This window comes from Nomascus leucogenys, chromosome 6 (genome assembly GCF_006542625.1).
Source record: "Nomascus leucogenys isolate Asia chromosome 6, Asia_NLE_v1, whole genome shotgun sequence".
NCBI lineage: Eukaryota > Metazoa > Chordata > Mammalia > Primates > Hylobatidae > Nomascus > Nomascus leucogenys.
This window is the reverse complement of record NC_044386.1, coordinates 100,045,451-100,067,021: the sequence shown is the minus strand read 5'-3', so window position 1 is coordinate 100,067,021 and position 21,571 is coordinate 100,045,451. Positions and strand designations below refer to the sequence as shown.

The window sequence follows — 21,571 nt, the reverse complement described above, 5'->3', positions numbered from 1 at the left end:
TACTAGTCCTTTGTCAGATACATGACTTGTGAATGTTTTCTCCCATCAGTGGCTTATCTTTTCAAGCTCTTAGCAGGGTCTTTTGAAAAGCAAATGCCTTTAATATTTATATAGTCTGATTTGTCAATGTATTCTTTGATGGACCATGCTTTTGGTGTAGTATCTAAGAAGTCTATGTTTAACTCAGGGTCACAGAATTTTATGTATACTTTAAATACGTGCAGTCTAATTTATGTCAATAATAGATCAATAAAGCTGTAAAAACTAGCAATGCTAGGTGTTTGATGGAAGAGTTTTAAAATGATTTTAGTCTGCCATTTTGCTATAATCCAAAAAGTTCTCTTTCTGCAGAGAAAAAATAGAATTTGAACATCATGGGGGTTAGGGACGCCTACTCTTCATGCAGTTGAAAGTCCATGTATAACTTTTGACTCCCCTAAAACTTAACAACGAATAACCTACTGTTGACCAGAATATAGATAACATAAACAGTTAATTAACACATATTTCGTATGTTATATGTGTTATATACTGTATTCTTACAATTAAGTAAGCTAGAGAAAAGAAAATGTTAAGAAAATCACAAGGAAGAGACAATATATTTACTATTCATTAAGTGGAAGTGGCTCTTCACAAAGGTCTCCATCCTCGTCATCTTCACATTGAGTAGGCTGAGGAGGAGGAAGAAGAGGAGGTCTTCCTGTCTCAGGGGTGGCAGAGGTGGATGGAAGAAAATCCACGTGTAAGTGGACCCGCACAGTTCAAACCCATGTTGTTCAAGAGTCAACTGTATTTACTAGAGGCAGCAGCATATCAAAACACTAACAATTTTGTAAGGATTAAAAAATAATAATAAGAGTGTTTGAAGAGGACAATATATACAGGGCTTTGGACTGAGACCTGAGTTCAATATCCTGGTTCTGACATTTCCTTCCTGTATTTTCTTAACTTCTCTGAGTTCCAGCTTCTCCATCTGTAAACCAGTGAGAGTAACCACATATCAGATTTGTATTAACAAAAATAGCATTTGTAAGGAAGCTTCTAGAGAGCCTTGCCTAACACAGACGGTCAAGAATTGTGTTTCTTTTTATTATCTGTTTATTTTCTGTTGGTTCTAATACAATATGACTGGTAACGCTGGTTTCCTTTGTTTGTTTTGTTTTGAAACAGGGTCTTGCTTTGTTGCTCAAGCTGTTCTCAAACCCCTGGGCTCCAGTGATCTTCCCACCTCAGCCTCCCAAAGTGCTGGGATTTACAGGCCTGAGCCACTGCACCCAGCCCTAGTTTCCTTTCCTAGCCTAAGAAGCTAAACCTCCAAAAGGGTCACTCTTTAGTATAATGTACGCCACATCCTTTACAGATTATGACACAATACAGCCCGTAGGAGGGAGTGTAATGCAAAGGGCAGGTTCCAAGGATGGTTCAATTACAAACTTGGCCTGAGCCATTCGTCGTTCAGAGCAAAGTCATTTTTATTGTAATGAAATTTTAAAAGGCAGTTACATTAGTTACACATATACACAACCGACTTAATAACTGTTAGTCATAGAGAACATTCAAGAAATACAAATGATTTATCCACAGCACAGTTCACATCCATAAGAAGAAAGAGAAATGGTTAAGTGCTTAAACTGTCCACTGACACCTGCTCATGAAATCTTTTTTCTTTTTTTTCTTTTTAAAGGAAACTGAGATTGTTAGATGAAGTGAGCCATCCTGTTCCCATACAGCCTGTGAAACCTCCATTTTGCCACTTTCAAGGTCAGTGCCCCGCAGGCTCTGGCCCGTTGTTGACCATAACACCAGCTTTGGCCACAAAAGCCAGGGACACCTACGCTTGGAAACGTGCCTGCACCACTGTGTGGTGCCTCCTTAAGTTGCCCCAGACTCCAGATGATCAAGGAAAAGGTGAATGTCCCAGTGGCTCGTGGCTCCTTAGTATGGGGGGTTTGGTGGGGAATGACCCCTGGCAGGTTAGGACACAGCAACTTAGGCCAAGCCCATATTTTCTGGTAATATAAAGGACATTTCTAGTCTGATTGTTATTCCTAGAGCTGTTCCGGTCACTGGCTTCTTCCTGTTTATGTGGCAGGTCAGAACCGTGACGGAGCAAGGTGAGCCCAGAGAGGTGGTGTTCACATTCTTGCGTAGCTTATGGGCTGCCCAAAGTGCTGCCGGGAGTGGGGAGATCACCATTCATTCCCTGGGACTGGTTTCTCTGTCGGCTAAAGCTAGAAGGACACTGATGTTTGCACGTGTGACTAATCTGGAGAACATGTAGTCATGTTATTGACATGGAAGAATAAAGCTCCCCAGTGTAAGTTTCTTAACAAACAGAATCCCCCCACTCTCTGCAATATTCACTTCTCATAAAATAACAACAGTGTAGAATTTGGTATGTTGGAGAGTAGAGCAGAATGTGGCTATTTGTGATGGCTGTCACTCCCTGAAGCCAAAGCTAAAAATAAAACTGGGGGGAGTGACGCATGGACAGAGTGTTCTAGAGCCATCCTTGGCCATCCTGTTGCCATCACTGACCCAGTCCTGATGGAGCCTTACTGTGGCTGCATCTGTGTCCTTGCTGCCGTCACTGTACAGACCTCTTCTGTGGGAAGCTGTCTGCTTGCCCGGCCTAAGGAAAGCCAGTTGAAAGTCTAGTAGTTCAAACGAGGTGTGAGCGAGGAAGTGAGTCACAGAGTCAAACAAAGTCACAAGTGCCTCTCCCCTTCCGAATCCAGCTTCTAGCCCGTCTCCAGTCAGAGAGGTATCTGCTGGGCATGGGCTGAAGGACAAGCAGACCACAGGGGCCATGAGCATTCTGGCCTCCGAGGCTGGGCGGGACGGGCATGGGAGACTCTTTCGCAAACCAGGATAATTAAATCCTCTGGGGCTTTCTTACTCCAGTTTGTCTCAAAAATCCTTGGTGAAAACCCCTGGGCCACGTGCGATTCTCCCAGTCCTGGGCTTCTCCCCCTCCATCACCCCTATTTTCTTATTGGCCCCATGATGGCTTTTACAAATCATAAGCAAAAAGTGGGGTCAGACTCTACTCAGATTTCCCGCCTGTGCTCCTAGGACAGAGCTGGAAGGGAAAGAGGCTGGGCCTATTTAGTCATAATGCCTCCCCATCAGGTCTAGCTTTCATTCATCCATGAATCCTCACCCAAGGGCCAATAACTGAATTCACTGCACCCTGAACCCCTGTTGAGGTAGGAGAAGTAGATGTCGGGAGCAAGGATCCTCTCCTAATTTTGTTGCATCCCCTCAGTGCCCAGCACAGCTCCGGATACAGGGCAGGTTCACAGTTGGCATACTCACCTGGGCCTGTGTATGCACTTAAGAAAAGCCCCAACTCTCCTCCAAGAAACAGAAGGGGCAAAACAAACATAAGACCTCCCAAACTTCCAAACTCGCAAGCTAAAGGCTATAAAAAGTCTGTTTTCATTTCACTGAGAAACACTTCTTTGATCCAAAACCTATTTTTGTGCCTTTTTTGGGGGAAATAATTATGCCCAAGGCCTGGGGCAAGCTCAAGGCTGCTGGAGGCAGAGGTGGTCCCAAGGGCAGGGCAGGCAGAGAAAGGCCCATTCTGGGGCTGGCCCTGGGAGGATGTGCAGGGTTTCAACCACCTGCCATTTCCCCAGAAGCAAGAAAGCCTCTGAAGTTGGAGTGAACACTGCATGCATCTACAATGGAGACCCAATCACCATTACAGACAAAAAGCTCTAGAAACTGCAAAGTTGGGGTTAAGTTAGAGTCTAGGAACTGCAGTCATGTACAGCTGGCGACCAGCCAAAGGCGTTTTACTGAGGAATGTTTGACTTTCGTAGGTCCCCCAGCAACACTGAGCACATGGATCTCCCTGGCCAGACAGAGCTGGGGTTTAATGTGGAGCTTTCAATGGATCACAGCAAACACTCTCTCCAAACTCCTTCCTGCATGCTGGCCTCACTCCATTCTCAGGTTCCTAGAACCAATGCCACTCTTCTGGGTCCTGCAGAATCCATGGGCAGAGATGCACGGATTGTTTCTGAGCATTTGCACTACCAAGCAGCATCTGCGAGGGCCTACCTGAAGGACTCTGGAAGGGACACAAGGGCTTTCCCAGACGGTGGGTCCCTCCGCCTGCCCTGCGGCAGCCATGGTACCTTTTCTACCGTATGGGAGTCAGTGGGCTGATGGGCTGGTGATAAGAAACAGGGAGGGGGCATAACGGTCACAAAAGGAAGGAAACACAAGAGGCCGAAGGAGTCCTCACTAGTGTAAGGGGTGTGGGAGAAGGCAGAGGTCCCTGAAAACGGGGGATGGATTCTTAAACTCTCCTCAAATCCAAGAGAAGCACAGCAAGCCAGGGATCATGGGCTCAGAGGTCAACCAGGCAGAAGATTCTAGAGTCAGCTCTTGTTCTTGTCTTGAGACCACCAGAGAAAGTCAAGGCCGGTGGGCGTGTGGCAGAACCAGAACTGGAACCCAAGTCTTCTGCCCCTGAGACCTGCACGCTGTGCCTCCCAGAGCTGCTGTTCCTCCAGTTGGGCTGAAGAACGAAGGCTCAGGTGGCCTGGAGGACAGTGTTTCACGGTGCCCATGTGAGGAGGCCTGGACGTCCTACCCTGCTGTCTACATCTGTACAGAAGGGCCAGGCCTCTGACCTCAAGGCGTGCTGTCCTGCAGGCTCTGGGCAGGCACAAGGTCCTCCTCTCACCAGTGGGGCAAGGATGAGACATGCTTATGTGAGATCAGGAACACAGCTATTCAGATCCAGTTGGGAGGAGGGTGAGTGCTCCCATGGGGCTCCTGTGGGAGGAAGGGGCTGCTTCCTCTAAGAGGAGGAGCTTGGATCTGCACCAGAGGCTTGGACCAAAGAACTGACCTACTCATGTGAGCATGCCCCTAGCTGTGCCTCCTGGTGACCCTGCTGAAGTGTCAGCCTGTTAGCCCAGCTCCCAGACCATGGGCCGAGCATCCTCTGGTCATGGCCGGTGCTGCTGAGCTTGGGGACAGGGCCACACATTTTGGCTCTCTACATACTCTGGATTCTATACACTCACGCTGGCCACACATGACAGACACAAGGCACAACACATCCGTCAGGACAGCAAGTCCATGTCACACTGCACAAATTACATATGTCCCACGGCACAATGAATGCACAGACAGACCAGTGGAGCTGAGGGGCAGGCGCCTCTGTGTCTCTGTGCTTCTTGGCTCCAGCTGGCAGAACAAGGGCTGTGCACTCTGCTTGCCCATTTTTCCAGCATTCCCCTGGAGCCCCACGCATCCATCAGAAGTGAAAAGCAAGAAGAAATCTGCTTTCAGCATCCTGGGCAGGCCTGCTGGTGCTGCTTGGTCGCTCTGGGCATTGGCTGAACTTTCATGGGTATAAATTGTCTATTAAGAGATTATTCACAACCAAACTTAAAGACCCACTAGGCTCACCTCCTGAGCACACACAGATAAAATACAATAAATACAACTGATCCCCTAATGTCTGCCAGGGCCCCTGGTCAGTGGCCGAGCAACCGTGGCTGCAGGGGAGGGTGGGGCGATGACGCGCCTGGGGACACACAGCGGGGGAGATGGCTTCTGGTGGGGGGGCCTGCGGCAGGGCAAGCAGGGCGAGGGTGGGCCTCGTTCACACGGGTGTTGGCATCACAGTATGGGTGGCACTGTACAGCAGGAGCCTCACTCTGCCCGCAGCTACTCAGAAAACGGCGGAAACATGCCCAGGTCGGCAAAGTCTTCGATGTTATAGTTGCCAGTCCCCTGGGTTGGATCTCCCGGCATGGGCAGCATGTCCTGCAGAGGAGAGGAAAAGAGAGCCACAGGGGAGTCAGCTCCTCTGTCTGTGCACTGGGCATGTCCCAGGAGCCCAGCCTGCACTCACCCTCATGGCCATCCCTAAAGGGGCAGCCCAGAGGTCCTCCCCAGCCTTCTGCGGGATGCTCTGCAAGGGTCCTCAAATGTCTGAGACCCTGGGAAACTGTTCTTCCCAGGGAGCTGTTGTGACAGCAGGTAAACGGCATTAGGACACGCCCTTTGTCTATCTAAGGTTGAGTCAGGGACCCAGGGTAGACGAGAGCCCCATTGGCAGGGAGTCCCCAGGCTGGCCCCAAGCAAGGTGCACCTAACAGATAGCAGATGGCCAAAATATAAGAGAAATGCAACGCACAGTGGAGTGGAAGGAAGATGTGTGTGGAGACCTGGGTGGCCTGTCTTCCATGTTTATCTTAGCGCAGGGACAAATCCCTGAATGGTTAGATTTCAGTTTCAGCATGTCTTTCCAGTTCTCTGGGCCTCAGATGACCCATCCAGAGAAAAGGAATAGCGCTATTTCAATTTCTTACAGCCAATTCCCCAACATGTGTTCTGTTGAGTTCTCAGCAGAATTCTGTGGACAAATAAGTTTGGGAAACAAGGCACACTTTGCCCACCTCCTAGAAATCCACAGTCCTTATTGGTGTCATAAAAGCTCTGATACGTCCTGCAATAAAGAAACTTAATAACTTTGTTTAACCAGCTTTTTGTAAGCTTATTTGGCCAAGAATTCTTTTTAGCATCGTGACCATGAAGATCTATGTCAGGAAATTCCGCCTTACGGGGTTGCTGTGGGGCCTCAGAATGGGCAAGGAACAAGGCCTTACAGAAGGAGAAAGGAGAAGATGGCTGCAGTCAGGGGAGGCAGGGGAAGGCCTGGGTGAGCCGTTCCCCTGCACATTCACAGAATGCTGCCCTGAGTGACATCTGAGTCCCAGGCCTTTGTCTGTGAAGACGCAGCTGACCCCGGCAGGAGAGGGGCTTGGGATGAGGGTGGGGTCAATGGAGCACTGATTCTTGAGAAGGAGGGGTTGCAATCCTGGGAGTCTCAGAACCCTCCCACGACATGGTTCCTGCCCCTATCATTGTTTTGCAGGGCAGGCCTGGGGCATGCAGGACGTGCCTGGGCTCCCGTTACAAGGACCTGGAGGGATGGCTGAAGGGGAGTTAATGGGCTCGTACCTCCATTTGAAGCCTTCCAGTAGGAATGTTTCTGGCTGAAAGTTGAGCCAAGGAAGCGCGCAAGGGGCAGGGCCCTGCCCTGTGGGGCTGCAGCGGTGCCATCCCCAACCACACAGTCTGCCTTAGACACAAGGGATGGTCTAGAAATGTCTCAAATAATGGAGAGTTTCAAGGTGCCCAGGTATCCTCAACCGGGGACTCTCCCTGAGCTTAACCACAGAGGAGAGCAGAGCCAGGGCAAGGCTGGCACTGAGCAAGGGCCTGGGTGGGGATGTCCCCCACATCCTCTGGGCTACGGTGGGGAGAAAGAGGGTCAGCCAGTGACAGACAGCCAAGCCCGGGGGCACCTGCAGCTCTTAGGAGAGACCCCCTTCGGCCTTGGTTTTGTGCCTCTCCCCTGGATAGCTCTGGAGTCTGGGAAGCATCTCCAACTGCAGCCTCCCCTATTGTGTGGCTTAGCTCAAAGGCTACATCAGCCCCTTCTTCCCGCATGCACCTGACGTTTCTGGCTGGGTAGGATGGGGCTTTCTACTCCTGGACTCCCTCTAGCCCAGGCTGGGCCAGAACTCACGATGGCTATCGGGCAGGCGGTGGTGCGGCAGAGACCGAGGGGGAAAGGAAGCAGAGAGAAGGCGCCGGTACCTACGAGAAGGCGGTGCTCGCTCGATTTACCTGGAACACTTCAGTCTGACCGGGCTGCTGGTGGGAGTGCTGCTCACCGCTCTGCTGGCCGTGGTGCTGGCTTTGCCACTGCGACCAGACTTCCGAGGGCCGCCCTTGGAACTGCCCGCTACTTTGTCCACTTTCAGCTGAAAGATCCGACATACAGGACACTTCCTTTAAAAGCCATCCCGTGGTTCTGTGAGACCTAAGAACCACTGCGGCTGGAGGGCTGCCCGCTTCTGAAAGGCATGTTCCTTCCAGAGCTGGCAGAATGTGTCTGCTATCCTCGTCTTTCTCACTGGCGGACAGATCATAAATGGAGTGGATAAGAGACACAGGAGCCCTTTGCTCAACGGTGCAGGTACTTGGCCAGACAGGGTGGTTCTTCCTGAGGTCACCTGCCAGGTGACTAGGTGCTTTAAGCCTTGGAGTGCTCCTTGCACTTGGTGACTGTGCACAAAGGCCTCCTGCGGGCATCTGGGGGCAAGGGGCATGTCTGTTGCATGCAGAGCGTGGGCTGACAGAGGGTTTGTCCTCGGCAGTACGGTGTTGGCATGAGGAGGAAGACACACCTGCCCCTGCTCCTGACTCCCTCTCGAAAGGCATCTGGCCCTGCTAGAGGAAAAGCCTCACCTTGGCATTCCCCTGAGAACTGCCAACCTCAGCCTCTGCCCCCGAGCAGCTCCTCGGAAGCCACACACGCATTATACAAGGTCCCCCTGCAGGGCCAAGCACCACAGTCTTTTCCTGCCTGGCTCTTTGGCAGAGTGTTTTCTTTGCGTCAGTTTGTTTGGGGGGAAGGAATTTGGGCACTGGTCAGACCAGACAAGGTTCCTCTGTGGGAATCAGCAAATTCATTTATAAATGAGAGCCACTTTGCTTCTGTCTTACAGTTTATACAAAACAACAGCCAATGGAAGAAACAAAAAATAGGAAACATAAGTGGAATTGGTCTTTACATATGAGAAAGAGTCTACTCCACTGCCCTGGCTGGAGTGCAGTGGTGCAATCATAGCTCACTTCAGCCTTGAAATCCTGGGCTCAACCAATCCTCCAGCCTCAGCCTCCCGCGTAGCTGGGACTACAGATTCATGCCACAATGCCTGACTAATTAAAAAAAATTTTTTTTTTTTTAGAAACGGGGTCTGGCTCTGTTGTCCAGGTCTCAAACTCCTGGCCTCATGCAGTCCCCTTGCTCTGGCCTCTCAAAGTGCTGGGATGAGTGAGCCACTGTGCCTATCCAATAAGTGGAATTTTGTCTAAAAACAGTTTTGAGATTCAACCAAAGAGGAAGCTTAAAAAAATACCTTCAAAGAGGATACCTTTAAGGAACATCAAAAATCTTAGAAAGTTTTTTTCTTGTTTCAAATCATTCAGTACTATTTTGGAGATAATGGGCTCTCTATCAAGCTCTGGGTGGCAAGACAAGCCCCGTCTTGTCCCATACTACTCTTTCCAATGGTCATGCTGGCCACAGGCAAGCCTCAGGCCCCACCCAACCCCCAACCTGGGCACTGCGCTAATGTGAGGCCAGGTTAGAAAGTGTTCAGGGAGAAGAATCTCTCTCTCTCCCTCTCTCTCTCTCTCACCCATCCACCCATATATAATGCCTGAGACATAAAGGGCTTTAATAAAACACATAAGGTCCCTTTAATGCCTTACTATTGGTGCTTTTTAAACTCTACATGATGACAGTAGTTGGTAAAGAATTCTATAAAATTGAGGCAGGGTACAATTCCCTTCCTTAGCATAAGAGAGATGTAAATCTACTGTGCACATAGGATTCTGCTATAAAAAATTCATCTGCCATTGTGAAATGTCTTTTCCTAATAATCCCACACAAGACCCCAAGGGCCAGGAGGAACTCTTTCATAGAATCGTGTCCACTGGCCTCAGCAGAGGGAAGGCCATCTCCACAACTGTGGCAAAGTTAAAACAGCAGCATCGCCAGCTGGAGCCATGAGGAAATTCCCACCTGACAGGCACCTGTCCCATTCTGGCAGCCTGCAGAGGCTAAGCACAAGATGGGGCCTTCAGTGGGTCCATGTTGCTTGGCAGGAGGGTAGAGGGACATAGCCACCTGTGCTGAAGGAAGGGCATGGTAGACTGGGGGAATGTCCTTATGCATTCAGGGAGATGACTGCCACACAGGGTCACCCAGGATGCTGCTGCAATGATGGTTTCCTTGGGGCTTGCCCATTACAAATCAGTGCCCTCAGCCCTTCCTCCTTAAGGCACATACCTACCTCTCCTTCCCTTTGCCATCAACATTTACAGCCACCCCCACACACAGCATCTTCTCTTTTCCCTCCCTTCTCAACCCTGTGCAATTACTCTACTGCCAGGCCCCATCCAACAGGCATTTGAAGAGCGCCCATTCTTCTCAATCTCTCTTGAGTATCCAACACTCTTGATCATTTTGTTTGAAACTACCTTGTTGACTTCTAGGACTGAACTTGATTTTGGTTCTGCTACTTCTTACACTACTCTTTCTCACATGCCTCCTGGTCCTTACTGTAAGTGACCTTGTCTCTTAACATATGTTGAAAGCAGGGGTCTGAGTCAGGCCTTCCCTCTCGTCAACAAACAAGAAGGAAATAACCTCTTCTAATCTCATCAACTGACTCATTCATTTATTCACTTGGCAAATATTTCCTGAGCTCCTGCTCTGACGTGGGCTCTATGCTGGTACTGTACATACACTGGAGAATAAGATCGTTCCTCTCTCAACAAGCGTATAGCATGGTTGGGAAAGGGAGCAAACAGGCGATTCTGCACATGTGAGAGCTGCTCTAAGAGTCAGAGGAACTAGAATAAAAACCCTTACGAGAGATACCTAACTAGCCATGTCAAGTAGAAAAGGCTTTTCAGAGATCTCAGATGACACCAGAAGGGGAATTAGTAATTAATCTGGTATAGGGCTTGGAGGTGAGGCTGAAAATAATTCTAGAGAAAAGGGTCAGTCTGTTCAAAGGCCTGATAGTGAAAAAGGGCTTGGTTCATCCAGGCATCTACAGGTGGCTCAGGATGGAAGAGGAATAGAGTGAGATCAGGCAAGTCGTAAGAGATAAGGCTGGAGGGTAAGCCAGGGGTCAGGTTCCACACTATCAGCATGACCAACTTTGGGGACAACAGAGAAACACTGAAGGTTTTTAAGCAGAAGCAGGAAGCACACAGATGTGTATGGTCCATGGGTGGGTGGACAAAAAGAGAGGGAAAGAGACCAACCGAGAGAGGAATGGGGTAGACAAGAGGAGAGGGAAGGAGCCAGACAGGAGGAGGCTGCTGTAGCAATCCTTGCAAGAGATGACAGTGGCTCAAAACACGGAACAAAAGCCAGCTGGAGAGCAGTGGGTGAATTTGAGATGTGATGGAGAAGGAGGTGCCTAGGCTTGTTGATTGATTACTGACTGTGCTGAGGGCTGTGAGTGGGAAGAGCTAGGGATGATAAACTTGCATTTCTGGTGGTATTGACAGTCCCAGCTTCTCTCCTAAGCTTTGGCTCCATCCATCCCTGCCATGTCTAAGCAGTATGAAAGACACCTTAAGCTCTCCATGCCTAAGGCAATCATCTTGCCTCCTCACATAGTCTGGAGCGGAAGAACACAAGCATAGGCTCTTTCCCCTCACTCCCACTTCAAGTCTAATCAGTGGCTGGGGTCGGCTGAGTTCCCACTCCCCTAAATACCATCTCTCAACTCCTACCTGCTTTCCTCCATTCTCACTGCCCCAACCAGTGCTGTGAGTCATGGCCACACCCACTGCCCCCATAACCACACAGCTACTCGTGTGATCTCCCTCCAACAGTAGTCCACTGCTTACAGACTGCTTAGTGGTTGACCGCGGTCTATGCAGTAACATCCATGTTCTGGATGTTGGCATGAAGATCCTTCGCGATCTGGATCTATTTTTAGCCTCATCTCCCACTTCATGTCTAACTCCAGCCCCTCTTGCCCTAGTCACATGACAATACTTGCATGTCCCCCATGAGTCACACGCAGTTACATCTCTGTGCTACTGCACATGTGTTCTTTCTGTCATGTACATCCTTCCTCTTCTCTGTGCCTAGATAATTCTAGTCAGGTTCAAAGCCCTAATCAAAGGTGACCTTGTATGACTGACTCCCTCAGTCACTGTCTCCTCGTAGCTTGCCTGTGGCCCATCACACTATATTGATTTACTACAAATTGTGAGGACTTGAGGCCAAGGACTGTATCTATGTCTACCCCCAGGCTTTGCTGAAAATAATGCTTGGAATGTAGGAATTTCAACAAGAACTTGCTGAGGGAAGAAGGAAGAAAGGAAGGAAAGAAGGAAGGAATGAAGGAAAGAAGGAAGGAAGAAAGGAAGGGAGGGAGGGATGGAGGGAGGGAGGGGAGGGAGGAGGAGGGAAGGGAGGGAAGGAGAGAGGGAAGGGAGGGAAGGAGAGAGGGAAGGGAGGGAAGGAGAGAGGGATGGAAGAAGGGAGGGGAGGAGGGAGGGAAGGGAAGGAAGGAGGGAGGGAGGGAGGGAGGGAGAGAGAGATGGGAGCGAGAAGGAAGAACATGAACATTCCATAAACTTATTTCTATTTGCATTTGAGGTTTCCTGGGTATAATGAAATAAGCACACATTCTCTCACCAGTCTTACCTCAGTGACAGCCAGAGATGAGGTAGGGTGGAGGGGAATAATGATTAGAGGAAGATTAGCTCTCTATTCATATTTGGGGTACTTGATTCTGTTAATTACATATGTCAGATTTCAGAATAAAAATTCTTAACGTTCTGCAAAGGGAAAAAATCAATTAATAGGATTGCTTTGGAAATAGTCAAGGAAGAATTTTGGGAGTACTGACCATGTGCACATCATATGACCATATGTTATGAATCATGCTAGGTATTTTACATTATTTCAATTCATCTTTTCTTCACTCTGACTCTAAGAACCATGAGACCATTATCCACATTTTTCAGATAAGGAAACGGAGGCTCAAAGACATCAAGAGATTAGCCCAACTCATTTAGCCTACGAATGCCAGACCCAGGGTTTGAACCTAGATCTTTCTGACACTGAGGGCCATGTGCATTCATTTGATACAGTGTTTAAATCGAAGTCCTACTTTATACCTAATACTGAGCAGCCTGTTGGTAATGTAGTGGTGGTCAAGCCTGGCCACTGAGAAAGTCACTAGGCAAGCAGAATTGCTATGAGCAATTCCCTTACAAGGGAAGTCCAGGCCGCCATGGGAGGACCTGGGACAAAGCCCTCACTCAGATTTGAGTCTTCCTAGAGGAAGTTACATCCAAACAGATGACCTGAAGTATGAGTTCACTGACCATGTGCTGGAAGAGATAAGGGGAAAGTTCTCTTTTCAGCCTCTGCTACTGAAAGTTTATTCATTTTTTCTCCTGAATTGTATTGACCACTCTGACCAGAGAGTGGGCAAGAACTTCAATGTAATCGCTCCTGGATGACAGAGCATTGTGGGTTCTTAACCTAAATCTGACCGACCGGCACTGCGTATAAATGGTGAGCAGGGGCTTCCCATGGCTCACCCCATGGTATACCTACAAGCCTCTTTCTGGGAAAAAAAAAAAAAAAAAAAAAAAAAAAAAAAAAAAAAAAAAAACCAGTGGTCACCAAAATCCTTGTATTACTTTATTGTTCCAAAGCCACCTACATAGTTGCAAACTATGAGCTGAGTTCTAGCCATGCTGTGTTCCTTTCACTCTGGTGGCTTCCTGAGCATGCGCTGGGCTGCTACAGCCCTGGCTGGTGCATGGGCCACCTCCCAGCCCAGATAGACTGTATTATGGGCTGATAACACCTGGGCCAGCTGCGTGGGCTTTCAGACCATGGGTCAGAATCTTGAGGAGCTTGTGGGTTCCTAAGTCACAGAGGCAAGGATGACACCCCCCTTTTCTAAAAATTTGAAGCTCAATGCTATCATTCTCCTCTCATTAACATTTTTCCTTGTGAGGTTCAGCTGATTTGGAAATTGCCCTAAGACTTAAGGCTCACCTGAAGTCCTGCTTGGAGGTCCTATGTGGTTGGGTTTAGCTCAGTGGTTCCCAAACAGGTGATTTTGCACAACCCCACCCCCCACCACCAAACCAAGGAGGACATTTGACAATGTCTGGAGACATTTGTCATTATCATAAACAGAGAAATCCTAGTAGGTAGAGGCAGGGAGATGCTGCTGAACCCCCTATAAGGAAGAGACAGCCCCCCCACAACAAAGAATCATCCAGCCTAAAATGTCAACAGTGCTGACACTGAGAAATCCTGCTGGATAAAGTAACAAGGTCCACCAAAGGGCAGCTCATTCTCTTACAAACGCCTTCTAGGCAGAAGAAAAACACACCTTACAGCCAGGATCACTGTCTTCCTGAGCCTTCTGGCTAAGGCCTCACCTTTTCAACATTAACTAGTATTAGGGATGGAGAGGTCTATAATTCCCCACAATTCACTGGTAAAAATGGCCAGGACTGAGCTTGTGGGCAGGAGCTGGGGAGGAAGAGGGTGCATGGTGTCTGCAAACATTTCAGATCAGCGAAATCCTACTGGCTCCCTGCCTGTGCTTAGTCTACCCCATTCCCCTATTTCAAATTATGCCTTTCATTTCTTACTCCAGATATTTTTGGAATAATACAGTCTTTTTTTTTTTTTTTTTTTTTTTTTTTGAGATAGAGTCTTGCTCTGTCATCAAGGCTGGAGTGCAGTGGTGCAATCTCGGCTCACTGCAACCTCCACCTCCCAGGTTCAAGCAAGTCTCCTGTCTCGGTGTGCACCACCATGCCCAGCTAATTTTTGTATTTTTAGTAGAGACAAGGTTACACCATGTCGACCAGGCTGGTCTCGAACTCCTGACCTCAAGGGATCAACCTGCCTCGGCCTCCCAAAGTGCTGGGATTACAGGTGTGAGCCACCATGCCCAGCCTGGAATAATAAATTCTTTCAATTCCCCTCTCCAAAGAGAATATGGGCTAGGTGGGGCAGGCTGGGATGGACATGGCTCTTTTACAAAAGGGCAATGTGTTCTGGATGTGTTTCTCGAGCTTTGTAAAAGATGTTCATCCCCAGAGTTGTTAGTTTATCTACTGTGACCTGATTTAATCTGTATCGACCTGATCTGACTTGTGTCATGCATGGATGAATTGCTTTAGAGACCTCACCCTAAACTGAGAAGCATGTGGGGAACAAGGAGCTATGGACATGCTGGCGCTTGCCATTATATCTGTCTTGCTTAGCAGCATGCTTTCTTAGCATGCTGCTGAGAAAATAATGTAACTTAGATCCTACATATGCGTATGCCACACTTGGAGCAAGTCAAGGAATTAAAACCTGATCTGCTACAGCACCTTTGAGCCATTTCTCTTTGAGCAACCTGTGCACTTGGCTCCCTGCATTTCTCCAAGAAACAAGGTAATATCAACAAGCAGATGCCTGGCAGTAGTTGAGATGAAAAGAAACCGAGCAATTTGAGGATTCAGGTGATATACATTCTTGCCAGTTATCAACTTATTGCCTCTTAGCTCTAAATCCATCCTTCTTTGCCCTGTTTCATGATACTGAAACTACACCCTGCAAACATTTCTTCTTTGTCAGCGAGTGCAGCGTTAGGCTTTCTCAACAGAGGACGCTGGAGAGACAAGTGAGGTACTGCAGCGAAGTGGCTTCTCTTCCTGGATCAGGCGTTTCTTTCCTCCTGCAGTGTGTCTAGCAGCAGTGTGCAGGATGTCAGGGCGCTCCCTCTTCAGCGCATTTCTCTACCACCTAGAGGCTGCTTCCTGTGAATCAGTTTTACCTGCGGGCACTCCCTGGGGAAATTCTTGGCCACCTGGTGGGTGGGTGTGTAAACCATTTCTGGTCCATCTGCACCCCCTACTGAGTGTCTCAGTCAGCCGGCAGGCTGCTTTTATAGACCCACTGTAGTCCAGAGCCTCCACAGTGTGTTACCAAGACAGATGCACATTCTCAACAAGGGCTGAACCTCAGGTTTTGTGGGGTGGGGTCTCCTCTTCCAAGTTCTTAGTTCCTGTCTTGTCTACTTTCCCTTAGCCTTAGAGGTGGAAGCTGCTGCCCACGTTTATTATTCCTGTATTCCTCAGGGTCCTTCTTAACCACCTTTTATTAGTCACAAACTCTTCACATTTTTCCTGTTCAAATTACTGCCATGGTTTCTGTCTCCTGACTGGGCCCTAGAGGCACAACACTTTCCCCACTTACTTTGTTAAGGGAATAAATGCTTGGATTTTTCAGGGCTTAAGTAATTGGACTGTGTAGTTTCCTAGTGGATGCTACATTTCAAATGGCTAGGTTTTTGCTGTGACTGGACTCAAAATGAAAATGAAACTTAGACTGGAAACACAATTATGACAGCAGTAAAGCTCAAGATAACTTGAAAGGTCTGAAATGGAAGAAATGCTTTGGCTTGACTCCTGAAAGCTCGTGGAACAAAACCAGCATGTGTTTCACAGAAAGGGCTGAGACCCAGGCAGGGCCGTTTTTTCTCATTCAATGTATAAACTCGGTCTACAAAGCTATCCTGAGGAGTCTGCTACAGTTGAAGCACTGTTCAAAAGTGATATGCTATGCTTGTCACAACTCGATGTCTGTCCCTGGTCCACCACTGGGTGATGTCCAGCAAGTCTGCACAGCAGGCATTCCAAATCCCCTGCCTGCTCCAGCCAGCCAGAAGCGGGAGGCTGCGATCAACTGCGTTATCTCTCTGGGCTCTGGCCACGGATAATGAACTGAGGCCAGGTACCGTGGGGTGCTGCCAGGGCTGGGAACCCATCACTGCCACACCAATAGGCCCCAGGGCTGCAGAGAGGGCAGTGGGAAGCCACTCAGATGTGCCTATGCTGGGCTAGGGTGTGTGTCCATTGCAAATGTAAACACTGCCTGTTTTTTAAGCCTGTTTTGCATTTAATAGTTAATAAAACTGACCATTAATGGGGCAGGCTGCTCTGTTCCTTCTCCACTCACTGATTCTTACCTGCTCTGTTCCTTCTCCACTCACTGATTCTTACCTGCTCTGTTCCTTCTCCACTCACCCATTCTTACCTGCTCTGTTCCCTACACCCTTTCCCACTGTGCCCTTGGGAGTAACCATCCTCACTAACGAACAACCCCTTGGGTCCCCTTCCTAACCACACACCCTCTTTCTTCTGTCCTTAACCAAAGCCTGCCCTCTTCTCCCAGACAGGATTCCACTCCCTTGAAGTCCTGTGGAGTAAAGGCTGACCCTGTGGTCAGAAGGGGGTCTGGTGTCCACCCATTTTCCAGGCCCCCCTACACCTCTGATGTGAACCCCAACACCTTATCCTGGGTCCCCTCTGCCTGCACTGGGAGCTTTCCTCCAGCAGCGTACTCATCACAGATGATGACAGCAACCCCTCGCCTCGAGGTCTCCCTCTCCCTCCCAAGACTGTGCCTCCCTTCCTGCTCTCCGGCTCCACTCCATCACCTGCTCACTCCACCACAGCCTGGCTTTCAACACACTCTCCCTGCATCCTATTCCACTCAAATAGCTGTGGCCAAAGGTAACACGTGATGCACTGATGGCAAGGCCATAAGAAACTTCTCAGTCCTTCATTTCTCGATTTTATACTCTTTTTCCATGCCCTCATTGGAAGGGTTCCAGCCCCTTTCTCATGAACGTACATCAAGGGCCATCTGCTGGGACATCCAATTCCTGCTTAATTCTGAGGTCCCCTGTGAATGGATTTGAAAATGATGGTAAGTACAGAGTAGTGGATGGGAACTCAGTCTCAGATGTACTGCCCAGCTTTGATTCTTGGCTCCAAAGGCATGATTCTGCTATTATCAGCTATAGTAAGTTAGCCTGGGTAAGTTATCTGACCTCAGTGTGCCTTAGTTTACTTATCTGTGAGATGGGAATAATAATGGTATCTCCTTCTTAGGGCTATTGTGAGCACTGAATGAATGCTACATGCTAGCATATAATAAGCACCCAGTAAGGGCAGGCTGCTGTCATTACTATTATTATCATCTGAGTGTGAGATAGCTCAAAGGCAAATGTAAAAACCGAACCTGGAGCCCCATCTGTGTTGAGCCTGTTCTTGGCCATCAGTGGTGCAGTGGCCTCAACCCAGGGCTTTGTCCTTCCTGCGTCCCATCTCCATTTATACTTCAGGGCCTGGCATTTGTTTAGTGGAGACTAGACAGAAGCATGGAGCTAAAGGCACTGGATGGTTGGGGCAGGGAAGTGGCCTGCCCACCTGTCTTGTCATGGCCACAGTGGGATGCTCCAAGACTTTGGCACGGTCGCATGTTAGCTCTGCTCTGAAGCCTCTCTTGACCCCATCAGACATAACGACTGTCCTGGCCTGCAGCCACAGGGGCCTCCACACAGACCATGGCTGCTGCACCTGCAGACTGTCCTGCCTGCCTCCCTTTACCTGTCTGTCTCCCCTGACCCAGTCTCTGGACTGTGTCCTTCTCCAGGTGGGGACCAGGTCTCCTGTCTTCTGTTTTCTAGTGCTGACTTGAGGCCTGGCACTGAAGGTTTTTTTGAGTAGATCAGTGCCAGATGGTCCCTGGGCTTCCGGGAAGGACTAGGTACCCAGGGAGCCTTGAGTCTGCGAGGCCCACCTTCAGGAGGAGGTGAAGGGGTCTCTCCACACCCAGGTGAGGAACCAGATGTGGAGAAGGATCTCACATGTGACTGCAGGAAGGTGGATGCTATCCTGAGAAACAGGATTCCGGGCTCAAGGTGGTAACTGTGCTGAGTGTCTGGCTGACTTGAAAGCAACTGCTACGGGTTTCTCCTTCCTCAGACAGGGTGCTGTGCTTCTAAACTTGGTTCCAGTGAACCACGCGGCAAGAATACTTAACAGGCGAAGAGGAGAACACACTGCAAGTAAATGGGACTAAGGCTGGAGGGACAAGCATGGCCTCAGGAAATGCTGTGCCCCAAGACCTTGGGCTGAGTGGGGCGGACGTGCTGCTGTTAGCGGAGGAGGTGGGGAGGGCTGGGCAGCAGATGGCAACTCCCCATTGTGTGCTAGGGGCTCTGCACGGCATTTTTCTTTCTTTTGTTTTTTCAGAAAGGGTCTCACTGTGTCACCCAGGCTGGAGTGCAGTGGTGTGATCATGGCTCACTGCAGCCTCAACCTCCTGGGATCAAATGATCCTCCTACCTTAGCCTCCTGAGTAGCTGGAATTACAGGCATGCACCACCACACCTGGCTAATTTTTTTTTTTTTTTTTTTTTTGTAGAGACAGGGTTTTGCTATGTTGCCCAGGCTAGTCTCGAATTCCTGGGCTCAGGTGATCTGCCACCTCGATCTTCCAAAGTGCTGAGATTACAGATGTGAGTCACCACGCCCTGCCTGCATAGAATTGTTCATAAGGCTGACAGACAAGCAGTTCTAATGGAAGCTTTTAACTTGCCACGTTGAAATTCAGATGTTTGGGCTCAGATTCACACTCATCTGAGGAATCAATTCTGCAGAGAAAAGCTCTACGAGCCGCACTGCTGGGTGTCACCCAGTGACCTCACTGTGAGAAAGCAGGCACAGCTTGGACTTCTCAGCAGGACCATGGGTCTCTTATGGGCCTGTCCTGATGTGGAGTGGAGCCCCAGCCCTGGGAGACATGCTGAGGAGGTTCCTTAAACACACAGAGAGTGGGCAAGACCCAGGATCCTGAGAAATGCACAGGACACAGCGGTTGCTTAACCCTCTATGGCCTGAGGTTTTGTTAAAAAAGTAAGATAGATATTTTTAATATTTAAAAGAGAAAACCTTGCAGGGTTATTCATGCAATTGATTGTCTCTATAGCTATTCTCTAGTTTCTTGAAATAGGACTATAAGGTTTTTGACTTGGGGGACCTGAAAATCCTTGCCAGGGCCATAATGGGTTAAAATGGTATTCGGATCACATCACAGCACAGGAACATCATCCCAGTGCCTTGAAAATGATAAAGTCAAATCACAAAGCCAAGGCCTAAGCATCCAGTCTCTTAGGAACACCGTAGGCCTCCTCATAGCCAGAGACAGAGGAGGTGCTTGGAAACCTCCAGACCTTGTTTTGGTAGCTGGGAGCTTGCAGCTCAGCCTCCTGAATTAAGGATGTTCAGAAAGCATTTGTGCTGGCTTTCCCAGAATCTCATTCCCTCATTCCCCACCTACCGAACCCTGGAGTCCTGTTGGCAAGACTGGAGTAGGCATTCCCGCTTGGCGAGGAGGTAGCTGGGCTGGAGAGGGGGCTGTAAGAAGAGGGGTCTGCCGGGTAGGTGTGGCTCGTTCCAATCCCAAAGGGAGATGACTGAGTCTTGCTGGACTGAGATGGGATTTGCTACAATCAGGACAAAGCAAAGAGATGGAAAGCATCACCAGCAGACCCCCACCCCCAACCCATGCCCCAGGCTGGTCTCAGGGGCAGTGCCTGCTCTGGGTTGATAGTGACTCCCCATGGCCCTCTTGTCTGGCTAGGCACAGGCCTGGGATCAGCCCGGTGTGTGAGGGCCCAGGAACTGCAGGATCTTTGGGGCACGTCTGGTTGAAGTTACTCCCCAGGGCTACAAGGATCCGGGCCCTCTGGCGTCTGGTTACCAAGGCCTTGGCATTGTGAACACCCAGAACTCCCTCAGCCCAATCAACACCCACCCTCACAGTGACTATGAGGGTCTGGGGGTGTCACAAGGGTTGGTGGTTTCATGCCCTCCTGGCGCAGGAGCAGCCAGAGGTCCAGAGTAGTGAGGGGCTCATTCTTGATGGGTGGCTCAAGCTGCCCAGCCTTTCCCTGCCAGCTGCCTCAGGGCATGGCTGCAAGGAAACAAGGCTGCTGAAGTGGCAGGCTGGGCGCCTGGCTCTCCGAGAGCCCTGAGGGCGGCTGGCGCTCCTGAGTAGCCAGCTGCTGTTAGGGTGGTTGGTTCCAGCTAGGAGCTGACCCACCCTCAGAGGCGCAATCCAAAGAAAACACTTCCCAGAGTGCTCTGCCTCTCTGGGCACCCAGGGGAGATGCCCTCACAGACACCCATACCTGTCCTGGAAAGGGCGGACGACTCCCTGTCCACGCCACCTGACTCTGGTTTAGCTGCCGAGAGATTTGGGACATGTTCTGGCCCGTGGAAGAAGAGGACTGAATATCATTCACTCCAGGCACATGAACCACTGAAGAGCTAGAAAAGAGGAAAATGCATTTATCCTGAGGACACACCTGGTTTGCATGAGTCTATGTGCCCAGCCAACCACACAATCCGCCCCAGGCCATCTTCCTGGCTCTCTCGCCATGCAGCACATCACTAGAGAAAATGACTCACACATCGTGAGCCTCAAAGCCCCTTGGCCATCCTCCTCTCCCCTCAGGGCTTCCTCCACACTGCTGAGTAGTCCTGCCATGTCTGGTAGTCTGGTACTTCCTCTCCTCGTTCTCCCCAGGGTCTCCCACACACTCCTCAGCCCCTATCCTATGCCTGTACATCCTCTGCTCTCAACAGATGATTTGGTTCCCAGAAAGAGAGAAGCTTCTTAGAATAAAAATCAATCCTGGTGTTCACTCACTCTTTTGTGCTCTGGTTAATTTGTTCCTTTGGGGCACCTATGAGGCTTAAGAATTCAGGAAATAGGTTGCAGGCTGTCAGTTTTAAACAGAAAGAAAAGCTTCTCAATGAAAACCTGCTGGATGGGGCCTAGTCCTGCTACCCAGAGTCTACCCCTCCCACCTTCAGTTCACCTTCGACTTAACTCAGTTCGTCTTTGTTAGGCCCCTGCTGTGTGCCGTGCTCTCTGCATGTCCTTTGCAGGCTAAATCTCTGACCCTGCTTAGCTCCTCGGCAGGCACTGTCTGTACCACCAGGCGCTTCTTCCAGGAGATTTTCTGGGCTATGTCAATTACATGAGAAGCTCATCAAAGACTAAAAGGCTGGGGGCAGACTTTTACTTTGTTTCAGGCCCCTC

General features: G+C 49.5%; 1 protein-coding gene across 6 annotated transcripts in view; it reads right to left on the bottom strand.

The window, feature by feature from the left end:
• Nucleotides 1–1,453: 1,453 nt before the first annotated feature.
• ARNT2 (aryl hydrocarbon receptor nuclear translocator 2) overlaps nt 1,454–21,571 on the bottom strand; it is a 201,153-nt gene continuing 181,035 nt past the window's right edge. For 3 of the 6 annotated variants that reach the window (XM_030814893.1, XM_030814895.1, XM_030814896.1), the window contains exons 16-19: nt 20,655–20,793; nt 19,802–19,967; nt 7,669–7,805; nt 1,454–5,796 (exon numbers count right to left, since the gene is read on the bottom strand). In XM_030814893.1, the coding sequence (XP_030670753.1) occupies nt 5,698–5,796; nt 7,669–7,805; nt 19,802–19,967; nt 20,655–20,793 (541 nt within the window). In that variant the 3' untranslated portion in view covers nt 1,454–5,697. Of the gene's footprint in view, nt 5,797–7,638; nt 7,806–19,801; nt 19,968–20,654; nt 20,794–21,571 lie in introns of all 6 variants that reach the window. The other 3 variants (XM_030814898.1, XM_030814894.1, XM_030814897.1) reach the window with 3 other exon arrangements.